We start from the raw sequence: 20,228 nt of genomic DNA on the forward strand, positions 1-20,228 counted from the left end.
TGATTGTGGATCTCTGCAGCTTTTCTAAAGTTACCTTTGACTACCTGGATTCTTCCTAATAAATGAAAAAATTAAATCTATTGAAACCTGCATAATTTTCCCTCACATTTCACAGTTATGCACTACTTTATGTTCCTTTATAACAAAAAAAGTCCAAAAACACAATGTGAAGTTTTGAGTAGTGAGACAATGTGAAGAAGTAGAAGAGCATAAGCATTATTCAAGGCCACTGGGTAGTTCCAGGCTCATTAAAAGTAATCTTATCTTTTTTTTCTTTAATGTTTCCCACTGTTTTTAGCAACGAGCGTCCGTTTGACCCCAGAATGAAGCATTTCACAGATCGCTTGTTAAGCATGCCGGGCCTTGGCACACGATGCATGCTAAGAGAGCTGCCAGAGTGAGTACAGAATGAAATGTACACAATGAAAAATATCCTGCTGGAACATTTCTTGTGTCACTACTGATAGTACTCTTTTATAGGTATTTCAGTATCAGTGCAGAAATAACTATTCTAAACCTTCAATAAGTCTGGGAGGCTGTGCCAAATGCCATGAGAAATATTCTAAATCACAAAAAACAAATGTAGCACAGATCATTATGTGTCGACTTTGTCTCTGTTTTATCAAGGATGATGTGCAACACCAGTGCCTCTGACTGGGAGCAACCTGCCGTCTCCCCTGTGGTTCACAACATATTACAGAGTCCTGAATGGAACCAGCGCAACCCGTCGCCTTCCTGCCAGTGCAGCACCAGCAAGAAGCTGACCATGATGCCCATCTGTCCTGCTGGGGCTGGAGGCTTGCCCCCTCGGCAGCGGGTGGAGGTCACGGGAGACATCATGCTGGATCTGACCGAGCGGAACATCTCTGACTATCTGGTGAAAACCTACCCCGGTCTCATCAGAACCAGGCAGGTTGGATTGGAACAGCAGATAATCATCCTACAAAAAAGATGCAAAGGAGTTGCTATACCTCTCTTTTTTCACCTTTACTAATAATATTTTCTGTTCTTTATCATTACTTTGCAGCTTAAAGAGCAAATACTGGGTGAATGAACAAAGGTACTTGCATTTCTAGTCTCTCTCTGTATCTGGAATTGGGAATTTCTCTGTTTTATTTTCAGGTTTGAATCTTTTGTCTCATCAGGTATGGAGGCCTCTCCATAGGAGGTCAACTTCCCATCCTAGATGTGGATCCTAGAGATATCCAGAATGTTTTCCGTCAGCTAGGACGGATGCTCAACATAACGGGGGTAATGCTCTCATTGTTTTCACCTCTACATTAGATTGTAATCCATCCAGTCAACTCATTCTGAGCTCCCATGTTCACAGGGTCATTACTCCAGACTTGCCCTGAGGGAGATCGGCACGTTCTTACACTTCATGGAGAGCGAGTTTAATGTAAAGGTATGTTTTATGAAGAAAGCTTGCTTGCACTCGCCATATAAATATTTCTGTTTGGATGCGTTGAATTGCCTCTCCAATCCTCTGTCAGGTGTGGTATAACAACAAAGGCTGGCACGCCATGGTGGTCTTCATGAATGTGGCCAATAACGCCATTCTGCGAGCCTTCCTGCCTTCTTTCGCCAAACCAGTCGAGTATGGGATCACCGCCATCAATCACCCTCTGAATCTCACCAAAGAGCAGCTTTCTGAAGTCACTGTGTGAGCAAAGCCACACCTTTAGATTTTTTTTTTGTTCTGAAGGAGTAGAAAGGCTGAGTCTGAAATATGGATTTTAGTTTTTGTATCTGCAGCAAGGTTTTCATCGCAATTTCTCAAAAGCAGTCTGAATACGCTGTGGGATCAAAAATTACAAGCATTAGCAAATATGTTTAAAAAGTGTCCATATAAATACATTTTAATTCAGTGTTGGAATAGTCCTACCCTGAAAGTGATAAAGAGTCTGATTGCATTTATTCCAGAATCTCATTAGAATAAAACTCCAATCCAGACCAGAGTTGTGATTTTATTCTGCTCCTTTTTTCCTGCAGGTTGACCACTTCGGTGGACGCCGTTGTAGCGATCTGTGTCATTTTCGCCATGTCCTTCATCCCTGCCAGCTTCGTCCTTTACCTCATTCAGGAGCGAGTGACCAAAGCCAAGCACCTGCAGTTTGTCAGTGGCGTGAGTCCTTGTGTGTACTGGGTGGCCAACTTCTTCTGGGACATGGTGAGTAAGATTGGGCTCTGTAAACAAAACTGCTTACAAATGTGTGTGTGTTTTTTTTTTTATAAATTTTGTTTTAATTAGAGAGTTCCAGAATAAATGGAAGTTCTTAAATTCAAAACTCATACTGACAATATGAGTTTTGTATAATCTTTAATTTCTTGCTTATTTGCAGTTTTTTTTTTGTTTGCAAACTTTGCTGTATAATCTCATTGTTTATTTCTCTCTCAGGTGAACTACATTCTCAGCACTGCAATGGTGGTTGGCATTTTTATGGCATTTGATAAAAAGTGTTACACATCACCGACTAACCTCCCAGCATTAATAGCTCTTCTTCTTCTTTATGGGTAAGCTGCTGATTTTTTTTAAATGTAGTTTAATTAAATTAAAAAAAGCATTTTTGAAATAAAGTGCAAATTGTGTTTCTAGAACAGGTAGTTTTGAGACATCTTGTCTCATCCGAATTTATACATTTATAAGAAAAATTAAACACCTGAGAGATTAAAAAAAACTAATTTCACCAGATTCTTTCCTTTTCAAATGTGTCTAGACGTGTTGCCCATCACAATAAAGGCGAAAAGGCAGACAAGATAAAAAATAATGTATCTACACAAAGTTGATCTTATATAAAAGTAGTAATAATAAAGTCTCCATCTCAAAATTGACTTTTTAAAGGGAAGATTTATACAAAATATATTTTGCAGGGAACAGAAGGTCAGGAGAAATGTTTTCTGAGTTTTTAGAGATCTAAAAAAACACCCAATATGGAGGAATTGAAAACAAGCAAAGTCTGTAATTCAAGACAGTTTAACAAACGTGGATGTTAAAGACGCAGGAGGATCATTTTCATAACTCTCAATCTCTCCTTCTTTCAGGTGGTCAGTGACACCCATGATGTACCCCATGTCCTACGTATTCAGCATCCCAAGCACTGCGTATGTGTCTCTGTCCTGCATCAATCTCTTTATTGGCATCAACAGCAGCGCCATCACATTCATCCTGGAACTCTTTGAAAACAATCGGGTAAGGACACGCCATGACAGAAACACAAAGAAAAGCTTATTCATGGTTTGACCTGAATTATTCCTAAAATACTGATCATTTTAAGGGGAGTGAGGAAGAGTTTCTGTAAGAAAACATTTTCTGCATCTTCATTAAAGTTAATGACTCAATGCCTGTAAGAAATTCATCTTTAAGAGAAAGTTAATGAGTAAAAGTGGCGTACTTAGTAACAAGTAGCAGATTTGTGAAGAAAGCAATAAAGAAATGTACAATTTAACTTAGAGCAGAATTGAGCAGAATTGAAAGCTCAAAAACTTAATGTAATCAATTATCACATGAAGAAGCTGTAAACTATGGAATAAAAAACACATTATGTCACAGCTACTCCTGCAATAATGCATGTTTTGCATTTACAGTTCGGATAAGGTCGCATCCCAATTAACTATGTGTTTGTTAGTTTTTAAGTACGTTTTAAAAGATAAGTTGTTTAACACTCCTAGTTCCCATATTTACCCAGATTACCCAATTTACTGTGGGCAATTATGTCTATCACAAATAATTTGATTCTTGAGTGAGTTTTTCAGTAATTACCAAATCACATGGGATTCATCCCATTAAAAAAATTATTGCTTTATTTAAATACAGAAATGAAAACTGTCATGTTGAGGTCTATTTCTTCCGTGTATTATTCACACAATAATATTAAGAGACCATTTAATGTGTGATTGTGTATAATAAATAGATTATGATTTTATAAGGAGAACAATTACAGATCAGTAGCTGTCATATCATCACTGGAAAACAAATTGACCTGCAGCTAAAGAACTTATTAATGCAAATTCCTCCTACTTCTGTTTCGTACTGTTGCCCATGGCTGTAAGAGGTGAATTATTTCTCAAAACAAGCCATGTTTTCTGAATGTCTGCATCCCCTCAGTTGCAAATAACATAAATTGATTAATGCAGACGTGAACTAAAGTCTGCTGTGAGGCCTTGAGGGCAGACGTGTGTCTGACAAACTGGAAAGAAAAAAATATCAAGAGGGGACAAGGAGGTGCTAATTAAGATTGGACTCCAACTTGTATTAGCATGCATCAAAGAGGAAACGGTAGATTTTGGTGAATAATGTGGAAAACATTTTAATGAGGCCTAAACATTCAAGGTTGAGTGCGGAAAACTTTGTTATCATTTGAGGCAAAATAAATATTTGAGCTTCAGACTGTCTGGACAAAGATATATGTGAACACCTGTTACTTTATTATGTGTTTAAAAAAAAAAGGGGGGAGTGGGATAAAACCAAAGCTGGGTAAAGTTTGAAGTTTCTACTCTCATTGTAATCTACTATACTAAAAAATAGAACCCATTCTCCAGCAGATGGTCATCTCCTCTAAACATCTGCGCTCCATTTTTCTCACCGCAGATGAGTCATGAGAGATGGTCTCCAGGTGGACTCGGTCATATTAATGTTTGTTGATATTTCTCAAAAAGTATTCATAAAATTGTGCTTTATATAATTGCCATCATTCCTGCCAAGATTGAAAAATTAGCTTAATTAAAAAACTTTTTTTTTCTACACAGGAAAAAAACGAAACAAAATGAGGACATTATTTAAAATGGGCACACACGACACAAACGATTACCTGAGATTGTTTTTGTCTGTTTACAAATACAATTTTGCAGCAAGTCTTAAGCATGGTTTCATCATGTTGTGTTTAGCAAACAGTTTCCAAATGGAACAGAAATATTAACGTGTATTTGTCACAGATTTCTGTCCATCTGATATGCAGCATTTTCATATTGTTGCTTCTGGGACACGTTCTTGCGTTTTCAGTCTCTGCTGACGTTTAACGAGTGGCTGAAGAAATTGCTGCTGGTGTTTCCTCACTTCTGCCTGGGGCGAGGACTGATAGACATGGCCATGAATCAGGCTGTAACTGATGTCTACGCCAGGTTTGGTAAGCGCTGCATGGTGTTTCACTTGTTAAAAGTTTTGACAAAGCATATGCAAGAACATATTAAAAAGTTTAAAACTCAGTTCCCCCATGACTTGATTCTGTCACCACCATGGTATTCTCAGGGTGATGCCCAGTAGTAGTTTTCACCTTTGTCCTGCAGGTCGTCCTACCCGATAACTTTCTTCCAAATGTTTGTTGGATAATAATCTAAATAAAGACAGTAAAAACTGATTTACACTGCTTTTTATTGTGATGTAAATGTTGAAATTGAGCTATCATCTTGCTCACAATTGACAATTATTCACTACCTATCTTGATGTACCACAAAAATTGCATTTAGCTACTCTCAAGTTTGTTGCTTTAATAGGAGAAAATAATAAAAAATAAAATAATGTGAATTCTTTTATTAAGTTGTTTGTAAAACTTTGATTTTTTGTGTGTGTTTCATTTCACAAGTCAAACTATTTTAGTACGTCTTTCTTTTTTCTCTTTTACAGGTGAAGAATACAAAATGGATCCTTTTCGGTGGGACTTTGTGGGAAAAAACATATTTTTTATGCTAGTGGAAGGCTTCGTGTACTTTAGTCTCAACCTTTTGATCCAGTATCGGTTCTTTTTGGACCACTGGTAAGAGCTTGCAATTACCTAAACACACACAAATAACATTTAATACACTGAATATATTAAAACCGAATAGCTTGAATTAGCTAGTTCAATAATTAGGTTGATTGAGCTTTTCGAGGTAGCTTTTGAAAAGGCATTTCTCTAGTCTTGTCGATTTCTCCTTAGAGGACTTTGTTCTTTATTCCTCAGGTTATCAGACTGTAAACAGACTGTAGTACAAAATGAGGATGAGGATGTCGCAGAGGAAAGGCTAAGGATATATGAGGGTGGAAGCAAGAAGGACATTCTGCAGATCAGAGACCTCTCAAAGGTAAAAATCTTTAATCAAATCAAACGTTTCTGTATCTTTACTTAGACATCCCCATTCCCTAAAGTATTCTTAGAGTATTGAATACCAGGTGTTTGCTCACATAAATCAATAATATTTTTATGATACTATTCTACTGAAAACTATTTTCCTTCTGGCATTACATTATCTTGATAAATTTAATAATCCACCATCTGACAATGGCTGCGAAAACTAAAAATAGTCCCTGATAGCTGCAGCCTCCATCAGCACCACAAAGCTGCTAAATAAAACACTTAGTTGCTCAGGAACGATCTGGAGTGCAGTTCAGATCTCATTTAAAGGAGCAGTTCGACCAAAAACGTTAGTAATTTTAAGACCGTAACTTCATCTTATTGTACTTTGTCCATGCCTAACAACAGCAGCCATGTTTTAAAATAAAAGGATCCTCCATAGTGTTTTGAAAATGGTCAAATAAAACACATTTGTGAACTCTGCATATGAAACATATAGATACCAATATTAAATAAAACACACACAAAATAAATAAACGTAAATAAATGAATGAAGTTTTATTTATTATAAAAATGAAATTTGTTTTGGTTATTGGACTGTATCATGTGTTTTTTATTTAATAACAGAATAACAGATTTTATTTGATTAATTCTGGAGGAAATAATCGTCACTGCTCAAGATGTTTAAACTCTGTTTTTTGTTTTATTTTATATAAAAAGGAAGAACATAAAGTGGAAATGAATGAAAGAGCATCAGAATTACATAAAATTGTTCATTTCACTGAGTTAACAAAATAATATATATATCTTAATTTTCCAGACCAAAATATGTAAAATGATTAAATTCACAAGTCACGTGATTCTGCACGATTCATCTGTTTAGTGCTTTTTAAAATATGTTTGTGGTCTCTACATTCGCTTTGGTACTGCTCCAAAGAAGTGAGATATTATCATTTCTCTGCACAGACGTATGCGGGCAGAAAGAGGGCAGCTGTGGACCGGATTTGTGTGGGAGTCCCTGCAGGCGAGGTGAAGTCACTGAGTTCATCCATGCTGAGATTTATTTCTGTCTTTTCTTTTTGCCACAAGTTGTGTCTGTTTGCCGGTGAATAAATTAAGACTAATAGTTAAAATTCTGGACTTTAAATTAATTTGGTTTTCATGAAAACAGTTAAAATAGATATTTACATAAAATAGTCAAATCAATCGGACAGATTAATGTTCCATTTAATCCTACTTAGAATACAGTGCTATGCTGATTGGAAACATTTTTTGCATCTAAACAGTGACAACAAATTGCATTGTTTCATTGCCTTTACAGCAACCCCCTGATCTTTGATTATTGGTTGATTAGTTAGTGACATCATAAAAATGAAAAACATTTAGCTTCTTGATGATATTCATTCATTATAATAGTGCCTCAGTTTTCTGTGCTTCTGCTGTCAATGGCATCCTTTTGTTGTCGTTAGTGTTTCGGCCTTCTGGGAGTTAATGGAGCCGGGAAGACGACAACTTTCAAAATGCTGACTGGTGACACTGATGCCAGCTCTGGAGAGGCCACTGTGGCTGGTTACAAGTAGGTGGAGCTCATTTATTGAATAATGAAGGCATTCCTGTCCCAGCTTGAAACAAAAACTCTTTTTGAGACAGGCAGAGCACCTTGCAAACGTAGTTATGCCATCTGACCCACAAACTTAAATACATTTTAAATAAATTTTATAAGATATACCAAGAAAAAGTAGTGGATAATTGTGAAATTAGATTTTCAACATTTTCAACACACAAAAGTCTAAAGAATGTATTGGGTTCCTTTTACTCTGACCCTAATAAATACAATTTAATGCAATTTGTAAACAGCATTTGGTAAACAGTATCTGTGCGGTATTCAATCTCAGTGTAAATGTTGCTGTTTTTTGAAGGTTTCAGATGTTTTGTAAGAGAAAACATCTGAATAAACAGCATCACAAAGACCAAGAAAAAAAAGCACACAAGTCAGGGTAAAGTTGAGGACAAGTTTAAATTAGGTTATGAAAAAAATGCACAAACTGTAGCAATTTTGCATACACATTAGACTTGACAAATTTGACAAATTTTGAAATTAAATTAGTACTTGAAGCCAAATGATTCTCAGATTTTCCGTTGAAAACCATGTCATTTTCCTTTTATGTCATAGTTTTCACCACTTTGTTCCTGTGTACCACATGCAAAAATATGATACACAGATCCCCCAAAATACATTAAAATTTGAGGAGTATGAATATTTTTTCAGTACTTTATGTAATGACAAAAGTTGTTGCTCCTGGTTTATCCTGCATGTAGTTCCAGCTGGGTGAATCCTGAAACAGCTCTGAGAATCAGACTGTTTGGACACTGTCTGACATAATCTGTGAAATAACACAATCTGATAATAAACTAACCAGCGTCTCTAAACACAAGTGAACATATTTCTAATCAGGAGAGAAAGACTTAGATTTTTGACGCCCCAAATCTTGTTTTGACAAATTTCTAAATGTAGAAATTTGCATCATGTCTATATACAACTAATGTCATCTAAAAATGTTTCATATTATTTGAGCTCCTGCAGTATCTCAAGTAACATTGTGTTTATGTTGGCAGCATCCTGACAGAGATACTAGACGTGCACCAGAACATGGGCTACTGCCCCCAGTTTGATGCCATTGATGAGCTTCTTACCGGCAGGGAGCATCTCTACCTTTACGCCCGACTCAGAGGGGTGCCCGAATCAGAGATCCCCAGAGTAAGTGGGACTGCAGCTGCTTCACATATTGAAGCACCTTAGGATGTTCTACTCTGCTACACATCTGACAAAGACCTCCATCTTCACTTCATGTTTTTTTTACTCAATTCCTCCTTTTTTTTTTCCATCTGTTTTTTTATTTTTTTTGGCATATTCATTTACGAAGGAACCAGTCAGTGATGCATTGAAGTGGCCTCTGAACTTAGATCCTGTTTCTTCTGCAGGTGGCGGAGTGGGGCATCCAGAAGTTGGGCCTGACAGAATACGCTGGCTGCAGCGCAGGAACTTACAGCGGAGGCAACAAGCGTAAACTGTCCACAGCTATTGCAATGATTGGCTGCCCTGCACTGGTCCTGCTGGTAGGGGAGCCAACGACGACAAGCTACAGAGCCCTTTGTTTGTGTCTTTTAGATTTTTTGCAGGAATTTATCAATGAAACAGTCTATGGATCCAGATGGTAAGCCATATGGGTTCAGTCAGGCCTGGCCTGGAATGTTTTATATTGTTGGCACGAAAACTATGCAGTTCAGTTCAAACTGGTATAAATCTGTGATTTTTTGCCATATGCTGATAGAGATAAGGACTTGGTCTCTGTTAGTGTGAGCATGCCGCTATGTGCTCAGAGAGACAAGTTTGCTGCGTGTGCTGTAGCTGTTTTTCTTTGATTTTTTTTCTTAGGATGAGCCGACGACCGGGATGGATCCGCACTCTCGCCGCTTTCTGTGGAACGCCATCATGAGCGTGATTCAGGACGGCAGGGCTGTGGTGCTAACGTCACACAGGTTCGAAACCTTGTGATGAACTGAATATGTGTCAACAGCTAACCAAACACAAATTCCAAAAGCATTCAAAAAAAACACTCAGATATTATTGTTTAAAGAAATAAAGTTTTGCATAGAATTAACATTTTGACAAAAACAAAAGTTCCTCTATTTTGAACCAGTTGGTTCTAAAACTTAGTCCATTTGAGAGTCATTTATTTTTATTATGCATGTTCATTTCCTAAGCAACTAAATGTGTTTTCAGTAGTTGTAAGCTAAAATGATATCAATTAACAGAAAGCAAGGTTTGAAAACATCTGTTTATGTAATTACTCTATATTATGTTTCACATAATGAATTGAGTTACAGAAATAAATGAACATGTATATATTTAATTTATTGAAATGCATCTATAAATACATTTTAATTAGAGGATACCAATAAACAAACAATATTTTAGAGATCATACAAGACAGCAGAAAGGGATGAAGTTGGGTTTAGTTATAAAACAATATAATTTTGAACCACAAACCTACCAAGGTCAAGCTGTGTATCTAAACTGAAAGGCTGGAAAAAGACATCATTACTCAGAGGAGAAGCCAAGAGACCCAATTTACACTTTTCAGCAGAACAAATCCAAGCAGTCAGAAATGAAATGGATTAGAACAAAGCATTATTCATCTACTACAATGGCCCAGTCAAAGTGCAAACCTAAATCCAGTTGAGATTTTGTGGTATGACTTTAAAACAGTGGTTTTAAAAAAAAAAGATTTTCCTTCCATTTCCTATAAATGCACTACTTTGTGATCGTTCTTCACATAAAACTCTAATAAGAAGTATTAAAGTTTGTGGTGTGACAAGGCGATGTAGGTCACAGACATGAATAAAGATGGGTTGCTGTTGTTTTCCACCAGCATGGAGGAGTGTGAAGCTCTATGCACCCGACTGGCCATCATGGTCAACGGCACCTTCAAGTGTCTTGGTACCATCCAGCACCTCAAATACAAGTAAGAATTTGTTTCTTACCTAATCAATGACTGTGGTTCCAATCTGTGACTGTAAGTCTGAGCTAGCATTAATATTTTTTATCATTACCATCACATTAAAGATGACAGAAACATTAATGTGCAGAAAAAGAAAGCAGCATGCAATGTTTCTGTGCCTTGCTTCCTTGGATCCAGATTTGGCGACGGCTACGTTGTGACGATGAAAATCAAGGCAGCTAAAGCAGGGTTGTCTCCAGAACTGGAGCCTGTGGAGAGCTTTATGGAGAGCTCCTTCCCCGGCTGTGTTCAGCGGGAGAAACACTACAACACGCTGCAGTATGAAATTGCCTCATCCTCCCTGGCGAGGATTTTCCAGCTGGTGGTGGCCAATAAAGACAGGCTCAGCATCGAAGACTACTCTGTTTCCCAGACAACACTGGACCAGGTAACGCTGAGATTTGACAATCAAAACGAAAACAATTACACTTTTTTAAAAGAAAAAAGATTGCAGTTTGTTCAAAATTCATAAGAGCTGCTGTCAGGTGCTTGCTAACAAAACGTAATTGAACATTGAATACCCAATTACAGAATGTTCTCATAAACTTAATTCATAATTGTCCTGGGGAAACTAGTTCACTTGATCACTTTCAATTCTGGCTTTCAGAAACAATTTAGACTCAGAAAAACTCAAAATTGATTCTTGTGATGCCTGGAACAAATAGAGAAAAGAAGCAAAATAGTCATTTAGAGACTGCAAGATCAACGCCTTTCACAGGATACAGGCAAAACATTACAGTTAGTTAAGACTTGCTGTCTTAATATGCTTTGTAGGAGCACCTCTATTAATAGCCATAGATGGATCCTCTATTGATATCCATAGAGAAATTACTGTCCGAGAAGGACATCTAAACACAAATAATAAAAAAAATAACTATTTTCTACTAATGTGTAGGATGGAAATATGGATAAAATAAGCATTTTTAAGGAAGACAGATCACTTACAGTATTCACACAACTGTGCAGTACAGTCATACAAGATTACAAATGCCAAAAGGAAAGACTGCCAGGACTTAGCCACTTATGTAGTCCCACTGCAACAATGAACTTAATCGTGCAAACAGGCTTTTATTTGAAATTCTTTTCAAATTGTGTCTGTAATCTTTGAAATCCTTTAAAAAGGACGTTTTTTTTTTTTTGTCTTCAGTACCACAGTTCCTTTGAAACCAGAATTCCTGCATGCAAACAAACACTTTATTTCCTCCCAAATCATGCTGTAAACCTGTTCTCAAAGATGCACATGTCATATATTTTTAACTTATTATTCCAGTTTGTCCAAAGTGTTTGATTCAGGATGATGCACATGCCTGCTAATTTCATAGCCGGATTTGAACAGTTGACTTTGTTTTTTGTTCTGGTGTCTTCAAGGTTGTAAAAGTGGCTGAAGTTTGAATGAAGTTCTTGAATGTGCAAGAAACTAAAACTGAGGTGGTTTTGTGCTGCCGTACCCTCCTGTGCATTGAGCCGCAGACGAGCATTTTGACAAGAAAGTGTGTCAGAACTTTAGCTTTGCATTGCAGAGAGTGAATATGAGGCCAAAGAATGCTGGTATTAAACCATGAAAGATTTTATTATTATTCATCACAATAATTTTTTTTTTCACTTCTGATGAAAGCTGCACAAGCCTTCAAGGATATGCGATCATAGAAATGGATGCCATTACAAGATTATTTAAATAGTTAACTATGTGAGAGCTGAATTTATTCCTCCTAATGTTTTTTTTCTGTTTGGAACTGCATACAATTCCAGTCCAGTCATTGCTGGGAATGTTATATTAATGCCCGGGATGAGGAATTGGTCACAATTGTGATCAAATGCCTTTGATCACATTCTGGATGAATTTCGTTTTTGTTCAGGTGTTTGTCAACTTTGCCAAGCAACAGACGGGAGAGGACGACGATGTGACGCTGCACAGACGAACAGCAAGAAGAGACATGAAGATCTCGCCCGTGAAGAGGAAGTAATGGGCAGCCTCTTCTAAATACTCAGAAGCAGTGAATATGATACACATTCCATAACCCAGCAGCCTTGTCTAAATCTTTTGCTAACCAAGGTGTTCGTGAGTTTTGAGGCCATTCACCTGCCAAGTTGGTTTCTGCATCCACAGCTGAACTACAAATGCCTTTGGCTCCTGATGGGGATAAACTTGACCTGATGTACCAAGCATGTGTGACTGATGATTATGACTTACAGAGAATGATGTTGAAACAGAGAAAATCGCTCATCAGACTGAAGGGTTATTTAAATATGTACATATTGTATAAGTTATGAATTATTAAGCTTCCTAGACTTTTTTTTGTCTATATGAAAAACACAAATCTATTTTATTAGGCATATGTACATGAAATATTTATTTGTCCTCAGACTAACTGAATGCAAAATATGTTTACCATTGCTTTCATTCTGTTTGGTCATTTGCTATGCATTAAAGTATTTCTTTATCTGTTTTATACATCATGTCGTCTCCTTGTGTGAGAAGGAAATTGAAGAACATCTCCTCATATCTCTGGCATTTGTTCAACCTCAGCTGTCCAATCGAGATGCAACAATTAAATTGTCATTACAAACGGTCAACAGTTTATAATGGATGTACAAAGCTCCGCACTTACCTTCTGTGTCACAGTCATTGCTGAGGACTTGCCAAGCGTCTTGTCACAGTTTCCACTTCTTCGACAAACAGTTCAAGTTTGGCGTCATTGCCTGAGGACGCCCACATCCTCAGGCAATGACGATTGCCTGAGGAACCTCTCTGGCCACCTCAAGTAGATAGAAGAATGTTTCCAATGTGCAATTTGGGACTGCTAATGAATTCTCTGGAGGAGATTTCAGGCCACTGTCTCCCCATATGGTCACCTGTATGAAGCTGATGAGCACAAATAGAGACACAATGGGGGAGAAGGTGAGTCATGCTGTAGCAGGCTGGGAAATGTATTTATATGGCGCTGCTGACCACAACAAAAGGCATCTTGCCATTTATTCAAATTTGAACAAAAAATACTTATTTGTGGTATAGGGGCTTAACATCGACTCAGTTTAAAAAAATGTCTTACCCACCAGGGCTGAACAGACAAAGCATAATGAGATGATCTACTTATCAGTGTAATTTTTTCTTGTTTCATTTACAGTTGTTCTTTTTGATCAACTGGATGGCTTACAACTAAATTAAAAATAATGTTGTATGTGTGCAAAATATTTGGATAAATAATGAACTCGTCTGATCCTGGTCCTTAGCCTTGTTAATTACTCTTGTTGCTCTGTTTGAAGTTTGATTAGTGACTATTGTGTTGTTTTGTAATTAATTTCCCAAATCTCTCTGGAGTCACGTAAATAAGGTAAAACTAAAAAAACGGCACAGAAAGTTAGGGTCAGGCTTTTTCTTTGCAAAGAAAAAGGTGTTTTGTCCTAAAGCTATGACAAACCCACTTCATGAACTGTGAACTGAAATAGTAAAACCCCGACTCATAATGTCTACTTTTCCATAGACGGACATACATTCTTGCTTAAAGACAAAAAGGCCAACAGTCACGGTAAGTGGCTGGTAATGCAGTTTTTGTAAGTATGATGTTCAAATAAAGTACAGGTTAAAGATTAACTAGTCGTTAATCTGACCTTCTACCTTGATAATAAAGTGGTTTAAGGTTTATTAATCCCATGAATTTAGTAAAATGAATGGAAATGCATAGTTTTGAGTAGGTTTTATTTAATTTCTGGGTGAGCAGACCCCACTAGGACTGTGTCACTCCACAGCTGCATGCGTCCCATTAATGTTAGCAGATGTTGGGAGGTATGATAAAGTCTGATTCTGTTTCATATAAATACAGCTCTGGAAAAAATGATCAGTCCTCTGATTTTACTCTTTATAGGTACATGTTGAAGTAAAGTGAAGATTGTTGAACAACTGACAATATGTCTCTGAAATTCCAAGCAAAAACTTAGTATTTATTTTCAGAAAATGAGAAAAGCTCATAATAATAATAATAATAAAAGGTTCAGTGTTTTGTCCTAAACACTTGAATAATGCAAAGAAAACACATTTAGATTCATTTGGAAATAACAAAACTAACGTTTTAATTCTGGAAGAGTTCGGAAATCAATATTTGATGGAATAACCAGTTAACAGTTGATGTAGTTAACAGTTTTAATTGGACAAAACTTTTTGATTTCTTATGTAAATAAGCAGTGACGTTTAGAAAAATGCACCAACGGATAACTTCTCTTGGGCCTTAGCCCTGCTGGGGGCTAAGCACCCCTGAAGATCAGATCCTAGAATCGCCCCTGGGTCAATCTGCTGATTTGACTTCCAGAGTCCCGATGTCTCAGTACGATCAAGTAGCTGCAGGATGTTTGAGACAAAAACAAAACAGCAGGCTGATCTCAGGAGGCTCCATCTCCAAATAAACAGGAATTGATCTGGCAGCGACTTGGTGTCTCGTACTGCAGGAGGCCATCAGAGCTCATTAAAAGTTGATGCTTTGGTAAATAAGATGTTTACCTGCATCAAGACTATTTGCAACCTTCATTTACAGATTTTTAATTTGCAAAAGGATTTTTAAAAGACTGTGTTTACCTTATGCAACAGAAGAAAAAGCAAAAAAAGTTTTAATTGGGAGCATTAGTAAGATTTAATTTTGTTAGCCTGCGACCGAGAGTAGTGGATATTTTGGTTTGCAAGTTTAATTGGGGGCACAGTCTGGGAATGGAGTCAGCAAAGGTTGTTGTGTTCAAAATGGGAAACGATTCTAACTTCCAGCTGGTGAAAGAAGTTTTCTTTTCCACTGCATTGGTTTTTATTACAGTAAAACATGTTATAAAACAATAAGGAAGACAGATGAGAGGGATGGTGAGTTGGAAAGTGATGTGTTTGATGTTCAATGACCATGAGCTGGTCCAGTGGAACAAACATGATCTGAGACACAGTTTTAATTATTCTTTTATTTTAAAAATCGCTTTAAAAAGCCAAAAAGCATTCTTTTTCCTAATAATTCATTCTGTTTTGTCACAATTCAAGTGACAAAAAAGATTTAATGCCAAAAAACATAACCTGAGTAATTCTAAAATCCAGTTTTTAAATGATGATTCCATTTGTTGATGTCAGTCTAACTGTGGATAAAACTCAAGACACATCAAACATTTACCTTTGATACGCATCTGTAGACTGAGATAAACATTTCCAATAAACAGTCTGCAATTTGTTCAAGGATCGCTTAAGAATGAGACAAATGAGAGATGGACATGCCCATCGATAAAGTCTGTTCAAAGCAAAAGCTCAGCTGTTTTTTTGTTGTTGTTTTTTTTTAATTGGCCTGATTATGTTGTTTTCCCTGAGAGAGCAGAACTCATTAGTCATTTCTCTGTGATCAATTGTTTTGTGTTCTGGCTGAATGAAAAGTCCATCAGTGAGGATGCAGTGTCTCCAAACAACAGCTCTAATTCTTTTTGATCCGGGATCGACCGCATGAGGGCAGTCAGTTTATGAAAATATCGCATGTCTCGTGCTAAAGTAAACAATCTCTGCTGAGGCATCTCCGTGTTTGTTATCGACTGCGTTTCTTGCCCTGAACCTTCAGGAGGCGTCCTTTGAAGTGCGATGGATGTGTGGGCTCACAGAGGGAATTGCTGATCAAGTGCGCTTTTAAAGTGCATCTGAACCACGCAGCCGAGCGGGCGGCACCTTCTCGCTTTCACACACGGTTTTGCGGGAGCTGCAAGAGCTGCCCCAGAGAATTGCGTCTCTCTTTCTTTTCTCTTGTGCAAACAGAAAACATGTTTGTGAACTCCAAAAACCATAAGAAATTATGCTCAAATGTCCATTATTCCACTTGAAGCTCCAACACTCCCACTTCTTGGTGATGTGCAGTAATCACAAAAATAACAGTGGATACTAATTAATTTCAATATATTTCTTATAAGGGGTTAGCTTTGTCACATATTTCTTTAGTTTTTTCAGTTTATTTCTGTATTGGCCAAAGCCCAGGACACTCAGATATTTGCATTTAGAGTGCAAACTGAAGATAAAGAAATACATTTTCAAAACCAACCCACCTGGGATGAATGGAAGACGATGACGTTTTGATGATAAGATCAGATCATAAAAATAGGAACTAAGACAATTTCTTGGGCTCTCAAAACTGCAATGCAAGTGATCCGCAAAGGGTGTAGTGCATACAAAGTTATTAGATTTTAACTCTGCTGATTCAATTTAAACAAGGATGTTGTATAAGAGCATGAACCTCAAAGGAAAATATGCATTATGTCAGATTCCAGCCCTCATAACTAATTTCCATCTGCATTCTCAAAAATATATCACACAAAGAACACAACGAAATATGACATATAGTATATTTACAGTTGCAATCTTAAAATTGGACACAAACGTTTTGAGAGGTATGGATCCTGTCGATACGTGTCATGTTTTGCTTATGAACAATAAAAAAATGTATTGTATGACTTTAAATGTTAATGTTTCAAACTTGGAAAGTGCCCCTGTCTTTTTTCAGTAGAATGACTACATGTTTAAAAATCTGTATGTGGAAACCGCTGCAATTTATGAAAAATATCTGATATTTTGTGTTTTGACAAGACATATACTTTATTCTTTCTATAATTTTTAGTTCTGATAAAAAAAAAGTAGTAGAATCCTATTTGTTATGGATTAGCTAACATGACATAGCTCTTATGCTGAAATGTCAATATTACACACAAACATGTTGGTAGAGTTCAAACAATCACTTTAAACCCAAATCTGAGAGCAGTATTAATAATTTTGAGCTTCCCTGTGCTTCATGCTTCCCAGCTTGATCATCTATTTTTTACAGCTTCTTCTTTTCACTGGAAACATTTTTTATTTTATTTTATTTTTTACCAAACGCAATAAGCCTCATGCTTAACTTATTACTAATTTGACATTTTTGCTCCAAAGCTGATGACAGTATCTGTAGCCTATACTTTGCATGTTAGGCTATAATTTATAGCAAGACTCTTCTAACTTTTTCAATTATTTTGCTCGGGAATTACTTCAGTGGCAGTTATTTAATGCTTTTCTAAGAAATCTCATCAGCACTGTTCGGTACGCAGACGTTCAAAAAGCCTACACCAGAATTGCTTCTCTGCAGTCAGAATTACCATAAATCTCAAACCAAGGTGCCGTGGTGACACAGTGAGCCATTACAGATGTGACAAATACATATATTAGCTTCCCTGCAGCGCCTCGGCTCCAAGCTGTAATTCCCTAAAGGAGGGTGAATATCTTTGTTGTTGCCTCTGAAGTGGCATCAACTTTTGGGGTTAAGGAGAAAATCATGATTGGGAAAGATTGACAGTCTTGGCTCTGCTTCAACTGTTGTTCTAAGCCTGCTGATTATGAAGAACGTCACAACGTTGAGAGGTTGCTTAGTTTTGCCGGCAGGCCAGGAGAAATACAGACTGAATAAGTGTGAAGCCTTGTGCAGAGTGCATGTCAAGTATGTCACAGTTTGAGCTTGGGATATATTCAAATGTAACATTTAAATTAGAAACTGAAAAGAAGTTTAAAAAATCATCAGTGTGCAAAGTTGTCTCGACAATTTCAGCATGCTCTTCAGAGATTAGGAGCTTTACTGCTGATGTATTTATATCACATTTACTAAAGATTCTCTGACATTTCAGTCAGATCTTGTTGGAAGGCAAAGCATTTAAACCTTAAGATGGAAAACAAACTGAGCTCGGAAAAGTAAATGATCACAATTGTGTTGTGTTAAAAGAGAGAGCATGCATTTTAAAATAATCACAAAATATTTACTGACTAAAGAGGAGCAATAAAAAAAAAAAAAAAGAATTGTGTGTCGACCAATTCTTCTCATTTCCTTCTCAACTAAACATAAAAATGATCACTCCTGGTCAAAAGTAAAGCCAGTGAGGAAGTGCTACAATGCGATATCACTGCTAAGATTGAGAAAAATTGTGTTCAATAACAGTGCAAGACACAAGAAGTATAAATTTGTTCTCATTTCTAACAGTTTTTGTTGATCTTTACATTTTATTAATATTGTTAAAACAACAGGAGTACAATAGAAAATTTTAGCAGCACAAACCAGCAGAAACGGAGCACACTTAACCTTTGATGACCTCTAGAAACTTTTTAATACCTTTAAAATGACAGAAGCAGAAACACAGCTCAAATGATTGATACTAATTTTACTGGATATGAAGAAGGTAGCAAGACAACTATGTTCATGTAGCAGTAGTACTTTTTGTCTTGCTTATGCATTTTATATGAAGCGCAGCCTTTGAATTTCTTATGTAGACTAGAAAACAGAAAGACGGACAACATGTTTCAACAATAAATAACATCACACCCAATGTTACAACTTTGAGCAGAGTATTGTAGTGTATTAAATCAAATATTTTCTCATTTAATTGTAAATATTAAAATGATGCACAGTGATGAAGTGAAATACCATGAAGCATTAAGACTGCAGCTGTTGAGGAAGTGATTTAACAACCATTAACAATAAGGAGGAACACAATCCAAGTATGAAACTATGTATGCTGAATCACAACATGTCGAAATTCAATCTAAAACTATACAGGAACATTTTGTGAAGAAGATATAAAGATAATGTGTGAAATGAACCCATTTTTGCAGTGAGAAACTCATGGAAATTGGAGTCCTGTCCATTGGGAAGCTGAGTGTTATCACCACAGCCAGTACTGTATAATCTCATTTAAATTTTACAGGACAGTAATTAGATCAGCTTTGCAGATTGTGCTTTCACCTGACACCACATGAAATGTTCTGATTTTGTAAGCTCCATTAGATAATTTGGCAAGCGCAAAATAGATTAGGTGAATCACTGAAGTAATTGAAGAAAAATGATAAGACAAGGTTCCATTTAAAAGGTCTTTCATGCCTCATTTACAGAACATAATTAAATCATTTGCCAAAGCAATGAATGTAACTCTAATGAATTTCTAATTGATTTAATTTAAGACAATTATACAAGAAGGAATCAGAAATTCAGATGAAGTTGAGTTTGGCTGAAATTTACCCTAGAAACTAAGATGTGCATATCCACATTCTGATGCTATTTTAAGACAAATCTAAAACAAAATCCTGCTGATAATTGCAAATTGCATGCAATGCTGGGCTCAAAGTGTATCAAAATTACATCATGTCAAATACATAAATCCATTTTTATTTTTATCCTGTATGAAAGCTCAGTTCCCAGGTGGATTAACAGTGTTTGGTCAAAGGGGAAAGGATGCTGGATTGAATCTCCACAATATCCTTTTGCATTTCAGAAGCAACTCTTGTTCTTTTCTGCAAGGTCTGAGATTTAGATTTGGTGGAATACGTAACAATTAGTGCAGCAGAATTTTTTATTACATGTTGCAATTGGATAGATATCTATTACTCTGATAGATCTCTACTGGAGTAGAGATTGTGTTTGTGTCCGTTTCAATCTCCTGAACTACAGAACATTACTGCTGTGGCTGTAACAACAGTGATGCCATTTGCCCCTTAATGTCAAAGACAATAAATATCTGCAGCTGCTCTTACAACAGGTCACACTTTACTAAGAACCTTTTTAAATAATACGCTTAACCTACAACCTTCCCAAATTTAAAAAATAAGTCTTTC

At 36.6% G+C, this 20,228-nt stretch overlaps 1 protein-coding gene across 2 annotated transcripts in view; it reads left to right on the forward strand.

The window, feature by feature from the left end:
* Positions 1-13,059, forward strand: part of abca4b (ATP-binding cassette, sub-family A (ABC1), member 4b) — a 42,260-nt gene extending 29,201 nt beyond the window's left edge. For both annotated transcript variants that reach the window (XM_055058304.1, XM_055058305.1), the window contains 20 exons: positions 299-397; positions 628-909; positions 1,028-1,060; positions 1,146-1,251; positions 1,331-1,405; positions 1,494-1,663; positions 1,993-2,170; positions 2,399-2,514; positions 3,043-3,190; positions 5,000-5,123; positions 5,621-5,750; positions 5,937-6,057; positions 7,014-7,076; positions 7,517-7,623; positions 8,664-8,805; positions 9,030-9,164; positions 9,484-9,587; positions 10,481-10,573; positions 10,748-10,997; positions 12,466-13,059. In XM_055058304.1, the coding sequence (XP_054914279.1) occupies positions 299-397; positions 628-909; positions 1,028-1,060; positions 1,146-1,251; positions 1,331-1,405; positions 1,494-1,663; positions 1,993-2,170; positions 2,399-2,514; positions 3,043-3,190; positions 5,000-5,123; positions 5,621-5,750; positions 5,937-6,057; positions 7,014-7,076; positions 7,517-7,623; positions 8,664-8,805; positions 9,030-9,164; positions 9,484-9,587; positions 10,481-10,573; positions 10,748-10,997; positions 12,466-12,573 (2,584 nt within the window). In that variant the 3' untranslated portion in view covers positions 12,574-13,059. The remainder of the gene's footprint in view (positions 1-298; positions 398-627; positions 910-1,027; positions 1,061-1,145; positions 1,252-1,330; positions 1,406-1,493; positions 1,664-1,992; positions 2,171-2,398; positions 2,515-3,042; positions 3,191-4,999; positions 5,124-5,620; positions 5,751-5,936; positions 6,058-7,013; positions 7,077-7,516; positions 7,624-8,663; positions 8,806-9,029; positions 9,165-9,483; positions 9,588-10,480; positions 10,574-10,747; positions 10,998-12,465) is intronic.
* The last annotated feature ends 7,169 nt before the right edge of the window (positions 13,060-20,228 follow it).

Source organism: Poeciliopsis prolifica, unplaced genomic scaffold (assembly GCF_027474105.1).
Source record: "Poeciliopsis prolifica strain line A6 unplaced genomic scaffold, Auburn_PproV2 SCAFFOLD050, whole genome shotgun sequence".
Classification (NCBI taxonomy): Eukaryota; Metazoa; Chordata; class Actinopteri; order Cyprinodontiformes; family Poeciliidae; genus Poeciliopsis; species Poeciliopsis prolifica.